This window comes from Berghia stephanieae, chromosome 1 (assembly GCF_034508935.2).
Source record: "Berghia stephanieae isolate SIO BIC M18660-M18661 chromosome 1, UCSD_Bste_1.3, whole genome shotgun sequence".
Lineage (NCBI taxonomy): Eukaryota > Metazoa > Mollusca > Gastropoda > Nudibranchia > Aeolidiidae > Berghia > Berghia stephanieae.
This window is the reverse complement of record NC_088360.1, coordinates 91,849,505-91,872,923: the sequence shown is the minus strand read 5'-3', so window position 1 is coordinate 91,872,923 and position 23,419 is coordinate 91,849,505. Positions and strand designations below refer to the sequence as shown.

The 23,419-nt window shown below is 36.3% G+C and overlaps 1 protein-coding gene across 3 annotated transcripts in view; it reads right to left on the bottom strand.

Annotated features, from left to right (window-relative positions):
* LOC144961930 (UTP--glucose-1-phosphate uridylyltransferase-like) overlaps positions 1-23,419 on the bottom strand; it is a 72,065-nt gene that overhangs the window by 11,137 nt on the left and 37,509 nt on the right. For all 3 annotated transcript variants that reach the window (XM_078894963.1, XM_078894954.1, XM_078894957.1), the window contains exons 2-8: positions 9,437-9,571; positions 8,501-8,608; positions 6,800-6,982; positions 3,176-3,309; positions 1,774-1,842; positions 1,250-1,383; positions 118-206 (exon numbers count right to left, since the gene is read on the bottom strand). In XM_078894963.1, coding sequence (XP_078751089.1) covers positions 118-206; positions 1,250-1,383; positions 1,774-1,842; positions 3,176-3,309; positions 6,800-6,982; positions 8,501-8,608; positions 9,437-9,571 — 852 coding nt within the window. The remainder of the gene's footprint in view (positions 1-117; positions 207-1,249; positions 1,384-1,773; positions 1,843-3,175; positions 3,310-6,799; positions 6,983-8,500; positions 8,609-9,436; positions 9,572-23,419) is intronic.

Genomic DNA, 23,419 nt, shown 5'->3' with positions numbered 1-23,419 from the left:
TAATAATAATAATAATAATAATAATAATAATAATAATAATAATAATAATAATGATATAACTATTTGAAGAGTCAACACCAAACTCATTACAAATTATATATAACAATACATGAATACCTTGACATCAGCTCTCGTTTTATCTGTGACTTCCATCAAGAACTCTGGAGCTTGGGTGTCCCCACAATTCAAAAGATGATTCATTATGTCTTTAATGTGTGTCAAGGAATTAGCGTCATTAAATAGGGAAAAAAATCAAACCCCAATTACAAAACTGTTCCCTAATAATTTACTAGGAAATCATGTTTTACCATAACACATTTTCATAGCCTATCCTATTTCCACAAGTATCCTACAAAGCAGTGACAATTTTGTGAGGAGTTTTACATTCAATCCGAGTCATTTGTGGCCAACTGCCTCAATCTCAATGTTGGGGAAAACTTGATGCTGGAAATCAAATTCAATGAAAAGTAATGCTATTGGCTTGAAGCATATTTAAGGATATTGCGAAACATAAATGCTCACCTTTTAAAAAGTTTGAATCATAACGTTGGACTAAATTTAAATGTTTTTATCAATGAGAATGAAAGCAGTCTCTTAAACTGCAAAAATTAAATAGCTTTTGTACTCTTGTACATTTTGACTTGAAACCAAATTCTCTTCATCTGGTAACCCTGGCAAAATATCAAAACGGATGTGAGGGCTCCTGTGTGTTGATTTCATCTTTGGATTATATTGAGAAAATCTAGAATGTACTAAAATGAAAAAAAATAAAAAAAATCAGGGAGTTTAACAAGATGTTTTAAAAAAGGACAAATTTAAAAACAAGTCTTGGTCCCATTAAGCTCTCCCACCCCCACCCCCCTTAAAATTGTATTATGTGTCATACCATGACTTTCGTAAACTTATAGCCTGAGACTCACCACAAAATTATGTCAAAAGAAGAGTTCTTGGTGATAAAAGAAAACAAATACTGAGTTGTATTCAATAGTTCAACCAGTGGGACCACTTGTTTCCTTGAGCACAACTAACAATTCACTAGGTGCTGCAAAAACCTAAAAAAATGACATAAAAATATATGTCCAGGTGGGTCCTAGTGTAAGGCTATAAGTTACGATGGCTAAGGTCATAACCAATTCATAATAAGTAAACAAAGTTTAAATTACTTGTTTGTATTGAAACACTTGCACACCATGACAATGCAAAAGAATGTTGCCATTTGCATTATAAGTTCTCAAACTGAAAAGGATACTTAAGTCAACAGTTGCTCCCATGTTGTCAATGTTAGAAATGAACACATATTTCTTTCCGCTATTGATGAACTGATCAAGTAACCCAGAATTGTAAAAAGCTTGATAAACATCTCCGTGACCTGGTGGGTACCAACTGGTGATTTTACAAGATAAAACATGTTTAGATTTTAACTTCAAAACTGATATTTTGAATAAGCATATGATATCAAAAACATATGGTGGAGGTGGTGCTAATGTTGATGACGACGACAAAGACGACGACGACGATGATGATGATGATGATGATGATGATGATGATGACAACGATGATGACGATGAAGATGATGGTGGTGGTGCTGGTGGTGCTAATGATGGTACACAAGAAGTTTAGGTGGTGGATGAGGTGAAATGAGATTAAGCAGTGTTGAGAAGGAACAGGGAAAGAAGCTGGAGAAAAGGAAAGGGGATGAAGAGTAGGAGGTGGAGGAGGAGAATATGGAGGAGAAAAAGGAAAAGGTAATGTAATCTCTTTGATGAAACTTACGCTCCATCTGCATTTTCCTGGCAACTTCTTGGGAGGGGCATGAATGTATCTCTGTTGATTCTTGGATATCTGAAACCAGAAATTCACACAATTAATCAGCCTTTGGTCCAGTATGTTGCAATGTAGGTAAAACATTGAAAAATGAAATCTAGCTCTCAGCAAATTTGATACAGACCTGCCACTTCACGAAAAAGGAAATCAGTATGACATTGTAAAAAAATCAGTATCTGGGGAAAAAAATCAGTATGAGACGTAAAATTATCCAATTATCCCCCCCCCCCCCTTATTTTTCCCCAACACCCAAAATGGCACCCACAACGCCAATCTGGCAATCAGACTTCTAACTTATTTAAAGATGGTGGCACTTGGTAACGAGTCAGAAGCCAGGGACCGCGGTGGTTTACCAGTACAGCTCGCTGTCGCTTCACAAAGGAAATAAAAACTAAATAACGCGCCGTGTGTGTTTTCTATCTGTGTGAGGGCATCACAAAGAGGCTCGCTACGTCATGTGATCTATCGAGGTATCGCGGGACGAGTCAAAGTTCACGAGACTTGAAAATTTTAACGTGCAGCGTAAAGCACAAAGTAAACGTAAAAGAGAGGGGTGGAGGGCTGCGGGCCCTTGGTCACTTGGTGAAATCGGTACGATCGGCATGCAGATCGGGAAATCGGTACGATCGGCAAGTAAATCGGGAAATCGGTAAATACGAAAAAAAGGTCTTGCAAATCGGTATGATACCGATTAATCGGTATGAACGGCAGGTCTGTTGATATTGCATTCACCCTTTTAAATAAAAAGGAAGCCCCTCTCCCATTGCTTTTCTTTTTCTGAATATTTTGGTGAAATTGTCATTCAGACAAGGAACCCAGGTTTGAAACTTTGTTCAAGTCCTTTATAATGACTTAAAACACACATTACCCCTTGTCATATCTAAGACTTATGCAAAACTCTATAGTTCCTGCTGGTGTGAAATGGCATTGTATGGCTGCCTTTGTCCATATTGTGCAAGCTCTGCATGGTGTGATTTGTTTATGTGTATGAGTGAGATAAAGATATGAAAAAGTGTTTATGAATGAACAAACAGTGCTATTCAAAGCAGAGAGAAAAACAGAAGAAAAATACCATCCTGGGATGGGTTTTTTTTCTTCTTTTTTTATGTACGGGTAATTAAAAATGGAATAGTACTCTATAAATGAAACGTCTATAGTTCTATCCCACATTTCTTTTTTTTATTTTAGAAAAGTCAAAGTCTACTTCATGCACAAATATGCACCAAAGTGTTTGAAACTGAACACTACTTACAATGGGCGTCCGAGAAACATAGTAAATTTTTTCATCATCTAATAACTGCTACCCCAGTTTACAAATTTCCAAACTCAAAGAAAAGACTTCTGTGCACACCTGCTTTGGTTGAAGGTGAATATTCTAACTTTGATCTGACTGTATTTCCGTAAGATTTTCTGTGTGTCTTCGTCAGTGTTGAAGGAATTCATCAGGACCAGTGGTACGTCTACACCATACTTTTTATTTAAATGCTGAAAAAATATACATGAATGAATGAATTAATATATATATAAAATTAAATAATGAATTGCATTAACGTAAACAGATGACTGCTTAATAATAATTGGATGTCAAAACATGTCTCCAAAGTTACCTGACAAATTATTAACTTTCAGGCATATAATAATAATAAATGGCATTTGTCTAGCATCTTACCCAGATTTCATCAGGCTCTTGACTATTAAGTGTTTTATAGACAATGGAACATATTTTATAAATGATGCGTTTCTCAAGAGGTAACCAGTACAACTCTCTGAGGAGATCAGAAGCAGATTATTTTTTGTCTTTTATCAAAATTAGTCAAGCAGCACTGTTTTCAATTCAATTCAATTCAATTCAAATATTCATTTATTGTCGGCATTTTAAAAATGGTTCATAGATAATGTAGTCAGGCTAATAGAAGCCTTTGACCGACATAGGTTATAACACATAGTGCATAAAAATACATAGTAATACATTTTCCTTTAAAACATTCCCTCATCAAGATTCCAATCATGACACACAAAGAAAAGTAATATAATATTGTATATATATATATATATATTATTATATATATATATATATATATATATATTATATATATATATGTGTGTGTGTACGGTTAGATTAATTACAAATATTACATTTGCATGGCTGGCCATTCGATGAGAGGATATGATTTTTGAAAACATTAAAATTTGAAATTTTCCTGATGTGCTCGGGAAGTTCATTCCAAAGCACAGCAGCAGAATATCTGAAAGATCTTTTGCCATAAGACGTTGTTCTGACCCTTGGAATATCAAGGAGGTTTGAATATCTAAAATTGTATCTGTTATTTTTCAAAATGACCATATCATATAGACAAGGAGGAGCAATTTTGTATAAAATTTCAAACGTTTCCAAAGCAATTGTTCTCATTCGTCTTATTTGTAGGGAGGGGACTTTGGCCTTTGAAAGTAATTGGTCGTAGGATCTTTTGTCATCTTCATAAATAAAACGCAGTGCTCTTTCTTGTATCTTTTCAAGTTTATCACAATTTGTATTAGAACAGAAATGCCAAGCTAGTGGACAGAAATTGAAATTTGACAATACAAAAGAGTGAAATATTGTTAACTTGTTCAATTTTGAAAGGTATTTTCCAAGCCTTTTTAAGACATTTAATTGCTGAGAAGCTTTACGGCAGATGGTTTTAATGTGTAAATCAAATTTTAGTTGGTAGTCTATGTCGATCCCTAGTAATTTTACAACTTCTTCACATGTAGTACTTGCAGTTCCAATATGGAACGTGGGTTTCTTTGTGTGTGTTTTTGTACCTACTGCAATTGCCTGGAATTTGTCCGGGTTTGCTTGCATGCAATTTATTTCGAACCACTTGATAAGGATTTCGCTTTCATTTTCAATAGTTTTTAAAAGCATATCGAAATTTGAATGAGAATATGACAGGGTATTATCGTCAGCATAATTATATAATTTTCCCTCTCTGATAAAGTAAAATATGTCATTTATAAAAATGTTAAAAAGTAATGGTCCAAGAATTGATCCTTGTGGAACGCCTTTTTTAATGCCTGCCGACTCGCTCACAGCATCCTCTAATTTTATTTGTTGTTTTCTTCCGCTCAAGTAATTTTCAATTAGATAAAGAGCTTTTTGTTCTAGCCCATAGGCAGCTAGTTTAGCAATAAGAATGTTGTGAGGCAAGCAGTCAAAAGCCTTCGAAAGGTCCATGAGGATTGCAGCGACATATTTGTTATTGTCTAATGCCTCTTTCCAATCTTCAATTAAACGCAAAAGTGTTGTTTGGCAACCATGGCCTTTACGAAAAGCACACAAGTAGTCATTTAAAATGTCATCGAAATATATTGATAATTGCTGAAATATAATTTTTTTTTTTTTTTTTTTTTTTTTTTTTTTTTTTTTTTTGTTCAACTTGAAGGTTTTTAATATTGTTTTTTTTTTTTTGAGATGTTAATTAAAAGGGAGTTGCAATAGTCTAGTTTGAATAGCACTACGGCATTTATTAGTAGTTCAGTTATGTTCAAAGGAATCAAGTGTCTGACTTTACTTTTTCTTCTTATTTCGAGGTACATGCACTTGATAAGGTGTTTAGCTTGAACTGACATTGGTAGGTTACAGTTGAAATAGACGCCCATATTTTTTACTTTGGTGGCAGATTCAACAAGAGTAATTCCGAAATTAATTGTTGGGGTGTTCGTTTGTTTAAGTATGTTGTGCATTGCATTAATTAAAATCTCTGTTTTATTATCATTCAACATTAACCTGTTATGATTCATCGAATTCTTAATTTCATTAAAGCAATATTCAATCCTATTTTTTAATTTGCTTAAATCAGTAGCATGAACAGAATCATAAATTTGAGAATCATCTACATAAAAATGATAGGAGAGTCCAAATGCACTTATAACAGGTGAAAGAGGTTGTATGTATATTGTAAACAGGACCGATCCAAGGACAGAGCCCTGAGGTATCCCAAAATTCAGAATATGGCTGTCTGATTTGACACCATCCACCACGACAGACTATCTCCGACCAACAAGGTATGATTTAAACCACTCTAGGAAGGTTCCAGTAATCCTAAAATTTTCTCAAGACAGCCCAACAAAATGCCATGATCGATGGTGTCAAATGCTGCAGACAAATCTAGCAGGCATAAAACAATTTTATTAGGGTCAGCTTTCTTGTATCATTATTAAATATTATTACATAAGGTTTGTCGCTCGTCCACTTCATAATTCAGCTGGCATGCTCCTGTTAAGTTTTACTAAATTATTTTGACTTCCTAATCGACTACTGATAAGCATTTTGTCTATTGGAAGCTGCTTGTAGTAAATAATACACCATGTATATGGAGAGAAAAAAGAATGGAAGTGAATTGCTTTCATCCAGTTTTTACACAAATTGCATCACAAGTTTAGTAATCTAAAAGAGGTTAAAATTTAAATTGTGCTTTCAAAAAGACATCCACATACCAACCAATCTGAATACAAATATGTGATTGCAATTTATTGTATGTGTAAAAATGATCGGCAAATTTAACAACACGAAATTTGAATAAAAAATGGAAAAAAATAACAAATGAATTGAAAATCTATTGTATGATTACTCATGAGCTGCCATGCTGTAATGCCGATAAAAGAGGTTTAGACTGTTTAAAAAAATCAGGTTTTGACAAGATAATATTCCTAAGTCAAAAGCACACATGATTGTCATCATTTTCGCTTTTAATATTCAGATTAATCATACTTTCATAAGCAAGAAATGGGAATAGATCTATAAATTAGATCTTACAATTATTGCTGTATCAGTAATAAGGCACTGAAATAGGATTAGGATTTGGGTAGTCATTTATATTGAATTTCAATATAAATATTCCATTATCGACATTGAAGAGAAGAATACAAGAAAAAACATGACTTTAAAATTTCTGTTAGGAATTTCCTTTTTAAAAAACCCTGTTTTACTTACCTCAATCTGCTGGACATTCAAATCCAAGAATGTCAGCTCATTACGGACCTGTATAGCACTCTTTGGACCAGTGCAACCCATGCCGGTACCGAGACCTCCATTCAATTTTATAACAACCAGCTGACTAAGCAATTCCTTCACCTTGGAGGACTCTGGGATCTCCAGCTCTGCATATTTTTTGATCTGTGGTACAATCACAAACAAAAATAGTAAATTTGTTGTCTAGTATGACACTTGACTTGCAACCTCCAATCTCATGTTTGTAACTGAGTCCTGGTCTGGAAAAGCATAACTCTGTCGAAAAGAAATGATAATCGCTCTTTGCAGAGTGCATGTCTTGTCCTACATTATCAGTGTCCCTGATAGATTCGGATCCATTGTAAAGCCCTTAGGGCACATTTCATGGATGTTACACTAAATAAAAACTCAACATTTTTCTTCGAACAGCAACTATCACATAGTGCTTTTTTTACTAGTCAGGCAAATCTTTCAGACAATTTGAAAGATGCGATTGACTAGCAAAAAAAAAATTGATTGGGGTACAAAGATTAAATTTTAGCTTTTATCTTCACTGATTTCTCAAAATGAATTCAAACACAAAATAAAGCACAACATTAGTTTATTTCAAAGTAGCAGAGTGTAAAAATTGTAGGGATTTCTTTAATCTCACAGACTTCACACACATTTAATTTTTTGGGAGTTTTTTAATTATGTTTTTATGTTTAGATTAGGGGATCCTGATAGCTAATTTGATAGAGCAGGCAATTCAATAACACACGAACCAGTATTGGTTGCAGTCAAGGTTTTTTTTTAATGTTTTTTTTTTTAATCTTCTGTCTACCCAACAATGAATGGGTGGTTTGTTTTTACTTTTTTTAAGGGTTTTACAGCGCTTGCGACACATTTAGGTCATATCAGCACCAGTAAAAATGAAGAAAATGGGATAGTAATAAGGTCTAGAATTACAATTAAAGCACCCAAGACAAAGTAAGACAAAGGGGAATTTGTTCAAATATGGAACAAGCAGGTGTAGATTCCAAGAGCACACTATCAGTGTACTTTGTTTGAGATCACCTAAATGTCTCATCCTGACATAAGCACAGGTCCCCACTAAGAGAAACCCCTCAAATGTTTACAAATCATTTATATGTAAAACAAAAATAACACAGTACATAACAGAGAGATGATTTACAGAACAAAAAATATCATCTCTAAAAACTCTATTTGACTGTTTCCTCCCAGCCAGGGTATCCGGCCAGGGCCACAACAAAACCAAATAATCTCATTCCAAGACAAAGACAGACAGCATATTGAAAAACAGATATATGGGGATAGAACGCACAGTAAGTGCCTCCCTGCCCACTATGGGAGGTCAGGAACCCCACCCAGAGTGAATGGGTAGCGAGATCTAGTAGATCTGATAGAAAGTACTTTACATCAAAATACTAACATCATATCCAAACGGTAGCATATATTATTATCCCTACAGAAAAAAGGACAAACTTCAACTTGAAAGGGCTTAGGATTTCAAGGGCATTATTATCAAGTTCAGTACCAAGTGGGAATGAAAGAAAAGGCCTGGAACTGTTGACATCAGATAATCGTTTGATAGAATAACTATAGTTTGGGAAGAAATGCCAAAGCAAAGACGTCAAAAGATGATGTGGGAAAGGGTATAACTTTTATTTACAAAATACTTACAGCATCGTTTGGGAGGAGTTTCAATTTATCCCATACAACGGAGGGACCACTTTCAATCAAGAATCTGCCGAATAAGTTCTCAAATCCATCAAACTCTTTGCGAGTTTGCTGTGAAAGAAAATTTGAATAGATGGTTAGTTAAAATAATAATAATAAATAATAATAATAATAATAATAATAATAATAATATAATAATAATAATAATAATAATAATAATAATAATAATAATAATAATATAAAATAATAAAATAATAATAAAAAATAATAATAATAATAATAAACACATCACAAACAACACAAACAAATAATAATAGTAATAATAATAATAATAATAATAATAATAATATAATAATAATAATAATAATAATAAAATAATAATAATAATAATAATATAATAATAAATAATAATATAATAAATAATATAATAAATAATAATATAATAATATAATAATATAAAATAATAATATAAATAAGAATAATAATCTTTTCAAGTTTAATTAAAAGAAATCAGGTAATTCCGAATTAAGAGTCAATTTATTATGTATGCATGTGTTTTAAAACATAAAACAAGCTATTACGACTGAGCCGTCGAAATTTGATTTTGGTTTTGAATTTAAAAAATTGGGGCTTGAGCCCAAAGCTCTTATTGTATTGCTTTACCTCACCAAATACTTCATAGCAATATTGATTTCCAGTCAATAATTTAAACATATATTTTTTATATGGAGTAGTGAAGTATAACTCATTTTGTTTTTTTAAATATTTTTTAATGGTTTCATTTGACTATTTTAAAAAGTTTTCTTTGATTTTTTTTTTTTTTTGGATGCGTAGGACTGTATTTATTGTTATTTTGGGGGTTTTGTTTTTGTTTGTTTGTCTTTTAAAATATTTATTATCATTATTTGTAAAAATATATGATCAGTGCCAGTATCTTACCTCCTGGTGTCCAGGCGGGGCAGTTGACAGGAGCTTGTTGAGCTCCTTGTTCATTGCACCTTGAGCATCCCTCCTCATGGCATCTCGGAACTCTATGTCGCTGGGAGATCGACGATGTCCTTTGACGAATCCAGACTGGAAAAAAAATTGAAAGAGAAGCAAATTATCGAAATTTCAAAATTGAATGTGTCTGTGATCTCAAGAAAAACAGAGCAAAACATGCTTACACAAACACAAAAGAGAAGGAGAAAGTGCCGGGGGGGGGGGGGGGGTAGAAAAAGCGTAAACGGGAGGGGGGGAGAGAGAAAGAGAAAGAGAGAGAGAGAGAGAGAGAGAGAGAGAGAGAGAGAGAGAGAGAGAGAGAGAGTTGTAGCTGACGCTGACTATAACTTTTAAAATACAGTAAAACAACATTTTTTTTTTTGGTTATTGTTCTCATTATGTTTATTCTGTATTGAGATTTCTGTCACTACATTTCTGTTCTTTCTTTATTTAAAAAAAAAATTTCATGTTATTTCTTTTATTTCATTTTCCTACTGTTCATGTCTCCAATGCTACCATATCCATATTTGGGCCCACAATTTATCTGCTTTGTAAGTTTTGAATGTATAAAGTTGAGGCCATCATATAACCATTATATCAATCATTGTTACCGTAGTGGTTGATTATTTATTTATTTATTAACTTTTTATTTATGTATTTATTAATTTATTAACCTATTTATCTACATATTTATCAACACATTTATTCATTTATCTATTTGCATGGTGTGTATGTAGTGTGTGTGTGTGTGTGTGTGTGTGTGTGTGTGCGTCTATGTGTATATGTGTTTTGTTTTAAATTTTCTTTTAAGATTATTCATTCCTTGAGAGACATACCCAAAAGACAAGTGTTGATGACCTTTTTACATTAGATAGTTCAGTTTTAACTTTCTTAATCTATGCATTTTAAAGACATTTGAAATTTATACAATAATCATTTGTCAGTCGTTGACAAATAATAAATGTTTTAAAAAACAACATTATTTTCAGTTAAATGATCGTCTTCATTTCTTTGAGTTTGTGAAAAATAAAATTACTAACATGTGTACAATCGACTGCATGCAATGTCCAAACAATCAAAAGAATTTATTCTAACTGCGTGTCATTCACGATAAAACTGACATTATCTGTTCAAAACGAAATGGACTGGTGGGAGGAATGTAGACGGTCATAATACTACCAGTTTAAAAGACAAGTCGGATATCTCTTATAAATAAGGTTTTGACGCTGTGTCTTTTAATATATTGTAATATATTGACCTCTTATACCTCTGAAGTTTATCACGTTTTACCAAAAATATATTTTTTTTTTAATTTTAAATAAAAATACACCTGAATTGTGTGATGAACGAAACCTGGATTGGACATTTTTTAAAAAGTGAGAGTAAAAGAACAAATGAGAAATTATGGGGTAGCCTATTTGTCTATTAAAACCGTCTATATTTAAAAGGACATAACACACACACACACACACACACACACACACACGCACGCACGCACGCACGCACGCACAAACGACTAAAAAAAAGTGAAATCTTTTATGGACCTGTTCGCACTTCTGCTGGGGATCTTAATGCATTCAACTCTTATAATATGAATGTATAAATATAACTGATTATGAAACGTTACTCCAAACTTCAAAGCAAACTTCCAAGTAAATTCTATTTCTGCACCTAATGACCCCAGTCACGTTCTCTGGCCAGTCATGCTGTGTTTGTTCTGAACTTTACTGACATAATGCGTTTGTTTGTTGTTTTTTTTTTTTTTTTTTTTTCTAATTATTTTGCCCCAATAAACGTGGATTTAAAATATCCATCGATTAATATGATGCCAAACAGTCTCCAATCTGATATTTCAAACAAGTTTCAGGTTTTAGATTTTTATGTCAGGTTGACGGGGGGGGGGGGGGTAATCTAAATTGATCGATATTTAAAGTTAAAATTTCTGGTCAACATATAAATGTGAAGAACAGGGAAGCATTCTCATTGACACGAGGCGTCCCGCGTACCACTAGTCAGATTTCAAACCAACGTATTCATATACAACGCGGCCATACTTTGACAAACCACACGGCCTTCGTTTTGGTCAGAAAACTTAAATTTCAAACATCGTTCTATTAAAATGACCCTCAATTCTCACATCTGAGGCTTTGACAAGTTGAGGGCATTCTAATGGGTCAATGGAGGTCTCAGTTGGTAGAGCCCACACTTCACAAGCAAAAGGATCGAAATCGAAGTCGGGGGAGTTGCCTTTTTCTTACCACTTTGCACAACCAACAGGGATTGGGTGACCGCGTTTGTTAGATCTGGCGGAAAGTACTTTGCGATGGAATAGCATCTTATCAAAATTGTAGCAATCAATTGCTGATGTCCGTTTAACGCAATAGAGACCAAGATAAACTACGGCTCCACGAACCTGTTGGCTCTAAAGGACTACTTTTTTATGGATTGATATTGTTTGCAGTTATAGTTTTTTAGTCTGTATATTTTGTATGCGTGAGTGGGGCAAAATGGTAATTATATAATATTTGAATTCCAAGGCAATGTACCAACAATTTACAATTTATAAAAGAAAAACAACGATACGTTAAATTTATATATATATATATATATATATATATATATATATATATATATATATAATATATATATGTGTTGTGTGTGTGTGTGTGTGTGTGTGTGTGTGTGTGTGTGTGCGTGTGTGGATGTGTGTGTTAACTTTAAGGCGTTTGTGACACTTCTGTCAATTCAACGTCAGAATAAAGAAGGTCATAAGAAAGTCATAAGAGTATAAATCCAATGGAAAGTAAGACGAGAGAGCAAATTCAAAGAGAAGAAGAAATTAGTTTTAAGAGTTAACAATCGTGAGCCTCATTCAGGACAGCTTTAATTGCCGCTAAGATGCACGGTACAGAATCCAACCCAAGTGGGACACAAAATTCACAAATCATACTCAATATAAATTTTCTATAATTAGAAAAGACAAAGAAAGAAAAATATATCAGCCCCATCGCACCAGTTAAGGAAAACTATTATTTTCACAGTTCTCCTGTTGGCAATGGATCCCAGCCAGGGCTGGAGGAAAAAACCAAGCAAGTCTTATTCCAGAATAAAAACAGAAATGACTGCGGAAGCGGTACTGCTGACTACCGAAATATACCAAAATCCACCGAAATTTAACGAAATACACCGAAAGTCAATCCAGTGGGGAGTGAACCAGAGACTATGATAGGTGGGTACCAGTGGGGAGTGAACCAGAAACTATAAAATTTCTCATCAAATTTCTTCAAATATATTATTGTCTAATAGTATGTCCCTGAGATAAAGAATAATGGATTGTCTGATTTCAGGCAATTGCCTGAGAATTTACAGCCCTGTATTGGTAGTGATGAAGATGTGGTGGTGATTATAGTAGTAGTGGTAGTAATAATGATGTGGTTGTGGCGGTTGTAGTAGTAATGGTAATGATGTTGATGTGGTGGTTGTTGTAGTAGTAGCGGTAGTGATGATGTGGTGGTGGTGGTTGTAGTAGTAGTAGCAGACTTGCCAACCTTCCCAGAATGAAAAGTGTATTCTATGATCCTAAAAAGTGTTTTTTTTTTAGAAAAAAAAAAGTGTATTGTACATGTGTAAAAAATTTATATAAAAGCTAACACCACACTAAAATCAAAATAAACTCTAACCTTCATCATTCACGGCAATCTCTGGTAATTACAAAATCATCTGGTCAATCGAGAAACTAAACTACAGGAGCATTTCAAATTAGTATAAGCCTCAGAAGTTGCAATATCTAAGGATATTGCTTTCGAAACACCCAAATAGATTACCAAAAAGGCCCCAATCATGTAGGTAGTATTGATGTTAGTGTCAGGGGAAGAGGTGGTGGCTGTTGCAGCTATGGTGCTCAAGTGATTGTGGTGATGATGATGATGATGATGATGAGGCTGTGGTGGTGGTGGTGGTGTTAAAAGTGATGATGTTGTTGGTTGTGGCAATGAAAATGCTGTGATGGTGGTTGTGGCAGTGGTGATGCCATGGTGGTGGTGATGTGGTGATGCTGATGTTAATTAATCAAATGAAGTAGTGATGATGATATATATCTGCCAACCCAGTAAATCAGTTGTAAGTTTTGAGATAAAAAGTCTAGAAATAAATAAAGAAAAAAAAAAGATTATTATAAATCTTAAAACCAAAATACAGTAATTTTAGTTTTATTATAAAGGGAAATAATCCATTTATGTTTAAGCTTATTAGCAATACAGTTTGTAATTGAAGGCTTAATTGTCAAAGATATTAGTTCAATTAAATCTCCAGTTAAATTTTTCTATTTAACAAGAAGTAAAAGCTTAAATGTGGCTTGAGGCCATTTAAATTATAATCTAAGCTTACATGCAAATCCTCACAAAGGTAAGAGAAAAATATTAGTGTAAACCAGCATTATATTACTATCTGAAATTATAATTTTAGTGCAACTTTACAAAATGTGCTGAACCAAAGCTAATTTTTTTTTAATGTGATACATCATACAACAGTTGATGTATGACATGTATGTATCATTGCATCGAATGTATCATTTTCAACATCATTCACCCTTGGGGAAAAATAGAATATAACCAAAAAATCGTACTAAATCCTTTGGAATCGAGTCCACGTATTTGATCCACAATCACAACCAAATCATCACTACCACTACTACTACAACCACCACCACATCATCATCACTACCACTACTACTACAACTACCACCACATCACCACTACAACAGCTACCACCACATCATCATCACTACCACTGCTACAACCATCACCATAACATCATCACTACCAGTACTATTTCAACTACCGATACCACATCATCACTACCACTACTACAACAACCACCACATCAGCATCATCATCATCATTACTAATACAACCACCACCACATCATTATCGCACTACCACTAGTAATATAATCACCGCCACCACATCATCATCACTACCAACACTACGACAACCACTACCCATGTATCATTATCACTACCACCCCTACTACAACCACCACCATTAGGTTTTGGAGCTTTACTTCATTTGAAATAAAGGGACTTTGGGTATTGTCTTTATTTATCGTATAGTCAAGGAATTTACTAAATCGAAACCACACGGTGCTCTTATTGGCGAGCCAACCAGCGGCCTCGATGAGAAAACCATCCGCTATTTTGATTTGGGCTGGGAATACGCTTCAACAGTCGTAACGTCACTTCCCTCGTAATGACGCATGGTAACTTAGTAACTGGCTCTAAACTATCGGAACAATGGCGGACGCCCTTATGACGAGCATTAAAGCGTATCCAGAGGAAAAAAATATTATAAATCTGATCATGTTTTGACATTTACACATTCTGATCACAAGACATATGAAAAGTTCTAGCCAGCATGAGGAATAAAAAGTACCGATTTTCTTTGTTTAGAACCACTATGGCCGCCGTTGCTGGGCGACGTGACATCAGGCTATTGAATCCATTTGCGTTACTATAGTAAACAAGCGCTGATCGGTCGTTTATGAAATCTAAGATAATAACTTCCTGCTCGCTCGCTTAACTCAAAATTATTCAAAACGATGTCTCTAAAATAATATAAATGTGACTCCTTATGATTTTCTTCACGGTCAAAACTACACAACATTCTATTAACGATAAGGTCCAAGGCAAAAAGGAATATTGACAGGTCGACAGGAGTTAACTCGTCGGAAGACAAAAATCAATACGAAGTGTAGAGAGAGCCAAGCTATTATTTGTCTTGTCCTGTTCTATATAGAGAAAAGGATAAATAAATAGTATAGCCTCGTCTGTGAGTGCTTGCGTGTCATAGTCATGTTTTTAAATTGTTTCTGTTGTTTATGTGTGTAGTGATGACTCTCTCACACTCAATGCATTATCATAGCACAGAGACGCCAACTTTAAATTTGGCACACAATAGTTCAGATCAGTCTGTAGATTTATTTATAAAAATACTTACTTGGGCTTAGGAGCGAAATCTAGATATTAGTCTCAGTCTGTAATCTCTCCACCACATCATCATTACTGACACAACTACAACCACCACCACCAAATCACAGGAATTTCAGACACCACTCGTAGGAATTCAATGCCGAAAGAGGAATTTCATCACACAAGAAAAGGGAATTGGGATGGTATTTGGCACTGTTTACATATTGTATATATAGTTCTAAATATATATAACTGTTTAGAATTATATTATGATATATAAACACAATGCCAAATACAATTTCGAAGCTTCCTTATTTCAAATGAAGTAAAGCTCCAAAACCTAATGGTAGTGATTGTAGTACTGGTGGTAGTGAGGATGATGTGGTGTTGGTGATTGTATTAGTAGTGGTAGTGATGATGTGGTGGTGGTAGTTGTAGTAGTAATGGTAATGATGATGATGTGGTAGTGGTGGTGGTGGTGGTTGTAGTTGTAATAGTAGTGATAGTGATGATGATGTGGTGGTAGTTGTAGTAGTAGTAGTGGTAGTGATAAAGATGTGGTGGTGGTTGTAGTAGTAGTGGTAATGATAATGATATGGTGTTGGTGGTGGTTGGAGTAGTAGTGGTTGTGATGATGATGTGGTGGTGGTGGTTGTAGTAGTAGTGATCGTGATGATGATGTGGTGGTGGTTGCAGTGGTAGTGATGACGATGTGGTTGTGGTGGTTGTAGTAGAAGAAGTAGTAGTAGTAGTAGTAGTAGTAGTAGTAGTAGTAGTAGTAGTAGTAGTAGTAGTAGTAGTAGTAGTAGTAGTGATGATGTGCTGCTGGCGGTGTAGTAGTAGTGGTAGTGATAATGATGTGGTGCTGGTGGTTGTTGTAGTAGTAGTGGAAGTGATGATGCTGTGGTGGTGGTTGTAGTAGTAGAAGAGGTAGTGGTGATGATGTGGTCGTGGTTGTTGCAGTTGTAGTGGTCATGATGATGATGTGGTGGTGGTGAAATAGGTCTGTAATTTTGAGATTTAATTTTATTATCTTTCGTTATAAATGGGAATAACATTGACTATTTTCCAGTCTTGTAGAATTTTACCTACTGACATAGATTTGTGACAGGAGATGGGCTCTTTGTGTTGAGTTAATGAGAATAAAGACCTCCGAGAACAATACATGTGGCGTGGGACTGTGAGATGTAGACTCTCATCCTATAGTCCTTTGATCATTCCCCATTGTTCCCCATCCCAATTGTTCCGGGTTCACTCCCCACTGGTGTCCACTCACACAGTTCTGGGTTACTCCCCATTGATGCCTACCTCCCAAAGCCCCGGGTTCACTCAACATTCAATTGTATCCATATCTCTGAGTCCCGGGTTGGCACCTCACTGGTGTCCGTCTTACGTTTTCCGATCCCAATCCCCGATACTATTTATAAAGAAAGATAATATCATGGCATTTCCCAAAGAAAGAAAAAAGAATAAGAAAAAAAATCAATAAAAAGAAACAAAAAACATTAAACAATTTTTGAGTAGTACGTAGATGTCTACTTAGTATTGAAGAGACTAAGAAAAATAACAAAACAAACGTCATTTAAATGTTATTTTATAAACTACAAAATAAAACTATAACACAAACACACATATAAACTTAAAACAAACTCCACAGAATCAATTAAACCTGAAATTCTTGCAACACCAGATTCATGATAAGCGCGAGCCTAGGCAAGAGGTCCTATCTTTAAAAGTTACTGGTGTGAACAGGTCTTTAATTACCGATAGAAATGCAAGTACTGGTTGCAGCTCGATAACTATGGGTTTTTTTACACCTTAAGATTTGAACGCACGTTGGACATATGTGATTATTTGGGCGTTATATTACTATTACCCTACAACTAACAGGCAAGTAGGCACACACCATCATATCTGTCGACTTGTTGGCGACAGCAGGCCTTTAAATTGTGCTGCGACATCGATTGAAATAAAGCGGAGAGTAGAGAGGAAAAGTGTAAATTTTCACACCCGGTAAACTCGGTCCTTTTTTTTTTTTAACTTTCTTGATGACGACGCAGGATTTTGAAATGACGGTAAAGACTAAAACAATACTTTTGCAGCAATCGATAAAAAACAACTATCAACCATAAAAACACACAGACAGAGACGCCAACTTTAAATTTGGCTCACAGGAGTTTCAGACACCACTCGTAGGAATTTCAATGCCGAAAGAGGAATTTCCGCACACAAGAAAAAGGAATTGGAATGGTATTTGGCATTGTGATGTGTATACATATTGTATAGTTCTAAATAGATAACAGATTAGAATTATATTATGATACATAAACACATTGCCAAATACAATCCCAAAGTTTCCGTATTTCATATGAAGTAAAGCGCCAAAACCGAATGGTAGAGATTGTAGTACTGGTGGTAGTGAGGATGATGTGGTATTGGTGGTTATTGTAGTAGTGGTAGTAATGATGAAGATGTGATAGTGGTTGTTGTAGTAATTGTAGTGATGATGATGTGGTGGTGGTTGTTGTAGTAGTAGTAGTAGTGATGATGTGGTGGTGGTTGTAGTAGTAGTAGTGGTAGTGATGATGTGGTAGTGGTGGTTGTAGTAGTAGTGGTAGTGATGATGATGTAGTGATGGTGGTTGTAGTAGTAGTAGTGGTAGTGATGATGTGGTAGTGGTGGTTGTAGTAGTAGTGGTAGTGATGATGATGTGGTGGTGGTGGTTGTTGTAGTAGTAGTAGTAGTAGTAGTGATGATGTGGTGGTGGTGGTTGTAGTGGTCGTGATGATGATGTGGTGCTGGTGGTTGTAGTAGTGGTAGTGATGATGAGGTGGTGGTGGTGGTTGTAGTAGTAGTGGTAGTGATGATGTGGTACTGGTGGTTGTAGTAGTAGTGGTAGTGATGATAATGTGGTGGTGGTGGTTGTAGTAGCAGTGGTGGTAGTGATAAGATGATGTGGTGGTGGTGGTTGTAGTAGTGGTGGTAGTGATGATGATGTGGTGGTGATGATGGTTGTAGTACAAATGGTAGTGATGATGAACTGGTAGTGGTGGTTGTAGTAGTAGTGGTAATCATGATAAGGTGGTGGTGGTTGTAGTAGTAGTAGCAGTAGTGATGATGTGATGGTGGTTGTAGTAGTAGTGGTTGATGATGTGGTGGTGGTGGTTGTAGTAGTAGTGGTGGTGATGATGTGGTGGTGGTGGTTGTAGTAGCAGTGGTAATGATGATGCAGTGGTGGTGGTGGTTGTAGTAGTGGTAGTGATGATGTGGTGGTAGTGATGATGTGGTGGTGGTGGTTATAGTAGTAGTAGTGGTAGTGATGATGGTGGTGGTTATAGTAGTGGTGGTAGTGATGATGATGTGATAGTGGTGGTTGTAGTAGTAGTGGTAGTTGCAGTGATGATGAGGTGGTGGTTGTAGTAGTAGTGGTAATGATGATGTGGTGGTGGTGGTTGTAGTAGTAGTGATGATGTGGTGGTGGTGGTTGTAGTAGTAGTGATGATGTGGTGGTGGTGGTTGTAGTAGTAGTGGTAATGACGATGTAATGGTGGTTGTAGTAGTAGTGGTAGTGATGATATGGTGGTGGTTGTAGTAGTAGAGGTCGTGATGATGTGGTAGTGGTGGTTGTAGTAGTAGTGGTAGTGATGACGATGTGATTGTGGTGGCTGTAGTAGTTGTGGTAGTTGCAGTGATGATGATGTGGTGGTGGTGGTTGCAGGAGTAGTGGTAGTGATGATGATGTGATTGTGGTGGTTGCAGTAGTAGTGGTAGTGATGATGATGTGGAGGTGGTGGTTGTAGTAGTAGTGGTAGTGATGATGATATGGTGGTGGTGTTTATAGTAGTAGTGGTAGTGATGACGATGTGGTGGTGGTGGTTGTAATAGTGATGGTAGTTGTGGTAGTGATGATGATGTGGTGGTGGTGGTTGCAGTAGTAGTGGTAGTGATGATGGTTGTAATACTAGTGGCAGTGATGATGATGTGGTGGTTGGAAGGGGGGGGGGGGTATCCTTGGAACAAATTGACCTCACAGGAATTTGACGGAAGTTACCCGAGCCCGGAATTTTTGGCTCCAGACCGGAGTTTTTTCCGGTGAAACCGGAGTTTTGGCATCACTGCATAGAAAACCCTACAAAAAAAAAAAAAAAGGCATTGACTAACACCCACCCACAACTTCTTCACTCCTCATCCTCATCATTATCATCATCATCAGCAGCAACAGCATCCTGTATTTCTTGTTTAAGCATGCGAAAGTTATATCATTATGAGAGAATGGGGCTAACGGTATACACATTAATGTGATGTCTTGTAAAACATTTTGGTATAAAAATTCAAAGCGAGGACTACGCAAATTACAAACCACCCACCCCGCCCGTATGCATCACATTACTATGATGAGTGTGTGTTGATAAGTTGAATGTGTGTGTTAAATGTTAGTAAGTGTTGATGATAGATGGTGTGTGGTTAGTAGCAGTGTAACATAAGCGTGTGGTGGTGCATTAGTATAGTAGTGTAGATAGCAGTGTAGTGATGATGTGTGGTGGTTAGTAGTATAGTAGTGGTATGATGATGTGGTGGTGGTTGGTTGTGTAGTAGTGATGGTGTGATAGTGGTGGTGTGTTGTAGTAGAGTGGTAATGATAAGTGTGGTGTGTAGGTATGTGTAGTAGTGTGTGTGTTAGTGTGAGTGTGATGTGGTGGTAGTGATGATGTGGGTGGTGGTGGTTTAGTAGTAGTAGTGGTAGTGATGATGGTGGTGGTTATAGTAGTGGTGGTAGTGATGATGATGTGATAGTGGTGGTGTGTAGTAGTAGTGTGTAGTTGCAGTGATGATGATGGTGTGGTGGTTAGTAGTAGTAGTGGTAATGATGATGGTGGTGGTGGTTGTAGTGTAGTAGTGATGTATGTGTGAGGTGGTGGTTGTAGTAGTAGTGTGTAGTGGTGGTGGTGGTTGTAGTAGTAGTGGGTAATGAGATGTGTGTAATGGTGGTTGTAGTAGTAGTGGTATGATGATATGGTGGGGTGGTTGTAGTAGTAGAGGTGGTGTTGATGTGGTAGTGGTGGTTGTAGTAGTAGTGGTATATGACGATGTATGTGGTTGGTGTAGTAGTGTGTGGTAGTGTGTAGTAGTGAGTGATGATGTGGTGTGGTGGTTGGTTGAGGATGGAGTGATGTGGTGCTGTAGTATGTATTGGATGTGTGTGGTGGTGGTTGGAGTATGGTATGATGTAGTGGTGTGGTGTGAGTGTATGTAGTGTGAGAGTGGTGGTGGTTGTAGTAGTAGTGGTAGTGATGATGATATGGTGGTGGTGGTTATAGTAGTAGTGGTAGTGATGACGATGTGGTGGTGTGGTTGTAATAGTGATGGTAGTTGTGGTAGTGATGATGATGTGTGGTGGTGGTGGTTGCAGTAGTAGTGGTAGTGATGATGGTTGTAATACTAGTGGCAGTGATGATGATGTGGTGGTTGGAAGGGGGGGGGTATCCTTGGAACAAATTGACCTCACAGGAATTTGACGGAAGTTACCCGGAGCCCGGAATTTTTGGCTCCAGACCGGAGTTTTTTTCCGGTGAAACCGGAGTTTTGGCATCACTGCATAGAAAACCCTACCAAAAAAAAAAAAAAAAGGCATTGACTAACACCCACCCACAACTTCTTCACTCCTCATCCTCATCATTATCATCATCATCAGCAGCAACAGCATCCTGTATTTCTTGTTTAAGCATGCGAAAGTATATATCTCCATTATGACGGAGAATGGGGCTAACCCGGGTATACACTTACTATATGTGATGTCCTTGGATAAAAACCCATTCATTGCTATAAAATATTCATAAGCGAAGAGACACATACGCAAATATACAAACCAACCCTAACCCCCGCCCTCTATATCGCCATCATCATCATCATCATCATCATCATCATCATCATCATCATCATCATCATCATCATTATTATTATTATTATCAATCTGATGCTATGCACATAAAATACGGTAAAGGTAAACTACTTGCCGCTCTGTCCACCAAATGAATCGTACAAACACACAAAACTATGTGTAATCTTTAGCGCTTATTGTCTGATCCCGAGGCAATCATGAGAACTGATCACCCAACTGGCGGTCTAAAAACAGTATCATAGAGCCGAGTGACGTCTATCGCATATCATCAATATCGATACGTTTCAATGGTTCAGGTCAGACATTTCATACAATGCACTAAAATCCCTTTTGTCCCTTATTCATCTCCCACCCATGAAACCGTTGTGACTTTGAGTGAGTGTCAGTACTTATTATAATAACATTTCTTTATATTATACTTATTCAACGCCATTGTAACCAGGGTGTGTCATCGCACATCTCCATACCACCTCTGCTTCCCTTTTTTTTAAAAAACACAAAATACGATACTGATGTACCTAATACGTTTAGGTACAATACTTTGCTTTTCTCTTGGATCTTACCAACACACAAAATTATGTGTAACCTTTAACGTTTAAAGTCTGTCAGAACGTCTTTATTATAATTAGACCTCAACACCGAACTGACGGCACGTGAGACTCTAAAGCCCCCCATAGACGCTGACATCCGCTGGTCGCGGATCGGATGACCTCGTCGCTGTGACCCGATCCCTGCGTTTATCGCAGATGATTTTTGCCCACATACGGGGAGATATTTTTTTGAGGCGATCGGCGGCGTGGCAGTATAAAAAAGTGGACAATTTTTTTCGGATTTTCGCTGTTTTCACGTCGGATTCGTGATCAGCGTCAAATTTACAATAGGTTTGATACTAAGAACTGTGTGTTTACTCCAAAAATTGGTGAAATTAGAAATAAATATTAATTAGTAGTGAGGCTATGTGGCCGACAGAACCGATCCCAGTTAATGTCTGTTATTCTATCTTTCGTCTTGCGCACAATAGTGATTACTTCTCACTAAATTATATCAATTAGACTGTTGAAGGATCGAAATTGACATCATTCCACTCTTTGTTATTGTATTAAGGCAGTCATTTTGGTAATTAGTTCTCACTAAATTATATCAATCAGACTTTTAACGTTCAAGGTTACTCGTAGTTTTGTGTGACGGTACGTTATTTCCGACTGGTGAATGTTGTGAGCATTTTACCTAAACTCATAGCATCAATAACCGTCCAAGATATTCGCATCATATGTAGCAATAGCTATAGAGAGAGAGAGAGAGAGAGAGAGAGAGAGAGAGAGAGAGAGAGAGAGAGTGAGAGAGAGAGAGAGAGAGAGAAATTTACTTGCGCTATATATACCGCTATATTCAATAAAGGTGCTCAAATCACTTTATAAGGGTCTTTGGCCAACATAAAAACATGTTAGACGAGACATGACTGCTAAGCGATATTGCAATTGTTTCCCGACAGAGACGACGCTGTAAACAGCGAAGTACTCATTTTAACAGTGAACAAGGTGAGAGAATGCGAGTAAAGAGCCTTTTCCAAGGACTCAATTATGCGCCACTCAGAGCGGGACTCGAATCCAGTACCGTCCGATCCAAATGCGAGTGTTTGTTTTTGTTTTTAAGGGTTTTACGGCGCTTGCAACACATTTAGGTTATATCAGCGCCAGTAAAAAGGAAGAAAATGGGATAGTAAAAAGTTCTAGAATTACAACTAAAGCACCCAAGAAAAAGTAAGACAAAGGGGAATTGAGAACAAATAAGGATCAGATGTAGATTCCAAGAGCATACCACCAATGTACTTAGTTTGAAATCACCTACAAGTTTCATCCAGACACAAGCACAAAATCCAACAAAGAGGAACACACTCAAATGCTTACATTATACATTCAAAATAAAAAAATAATACATAACAGAGAGATGATTTACAAGGAAAAAAATATAATCTCCCAAAACAATAACTATGCATTTGACTGTTTCCCTCCCAGCTAAGATTCCGGCCAGTGCCAGGACAAAACCAAGTAGTCTCATTCCGAGACAAAGACAGAAA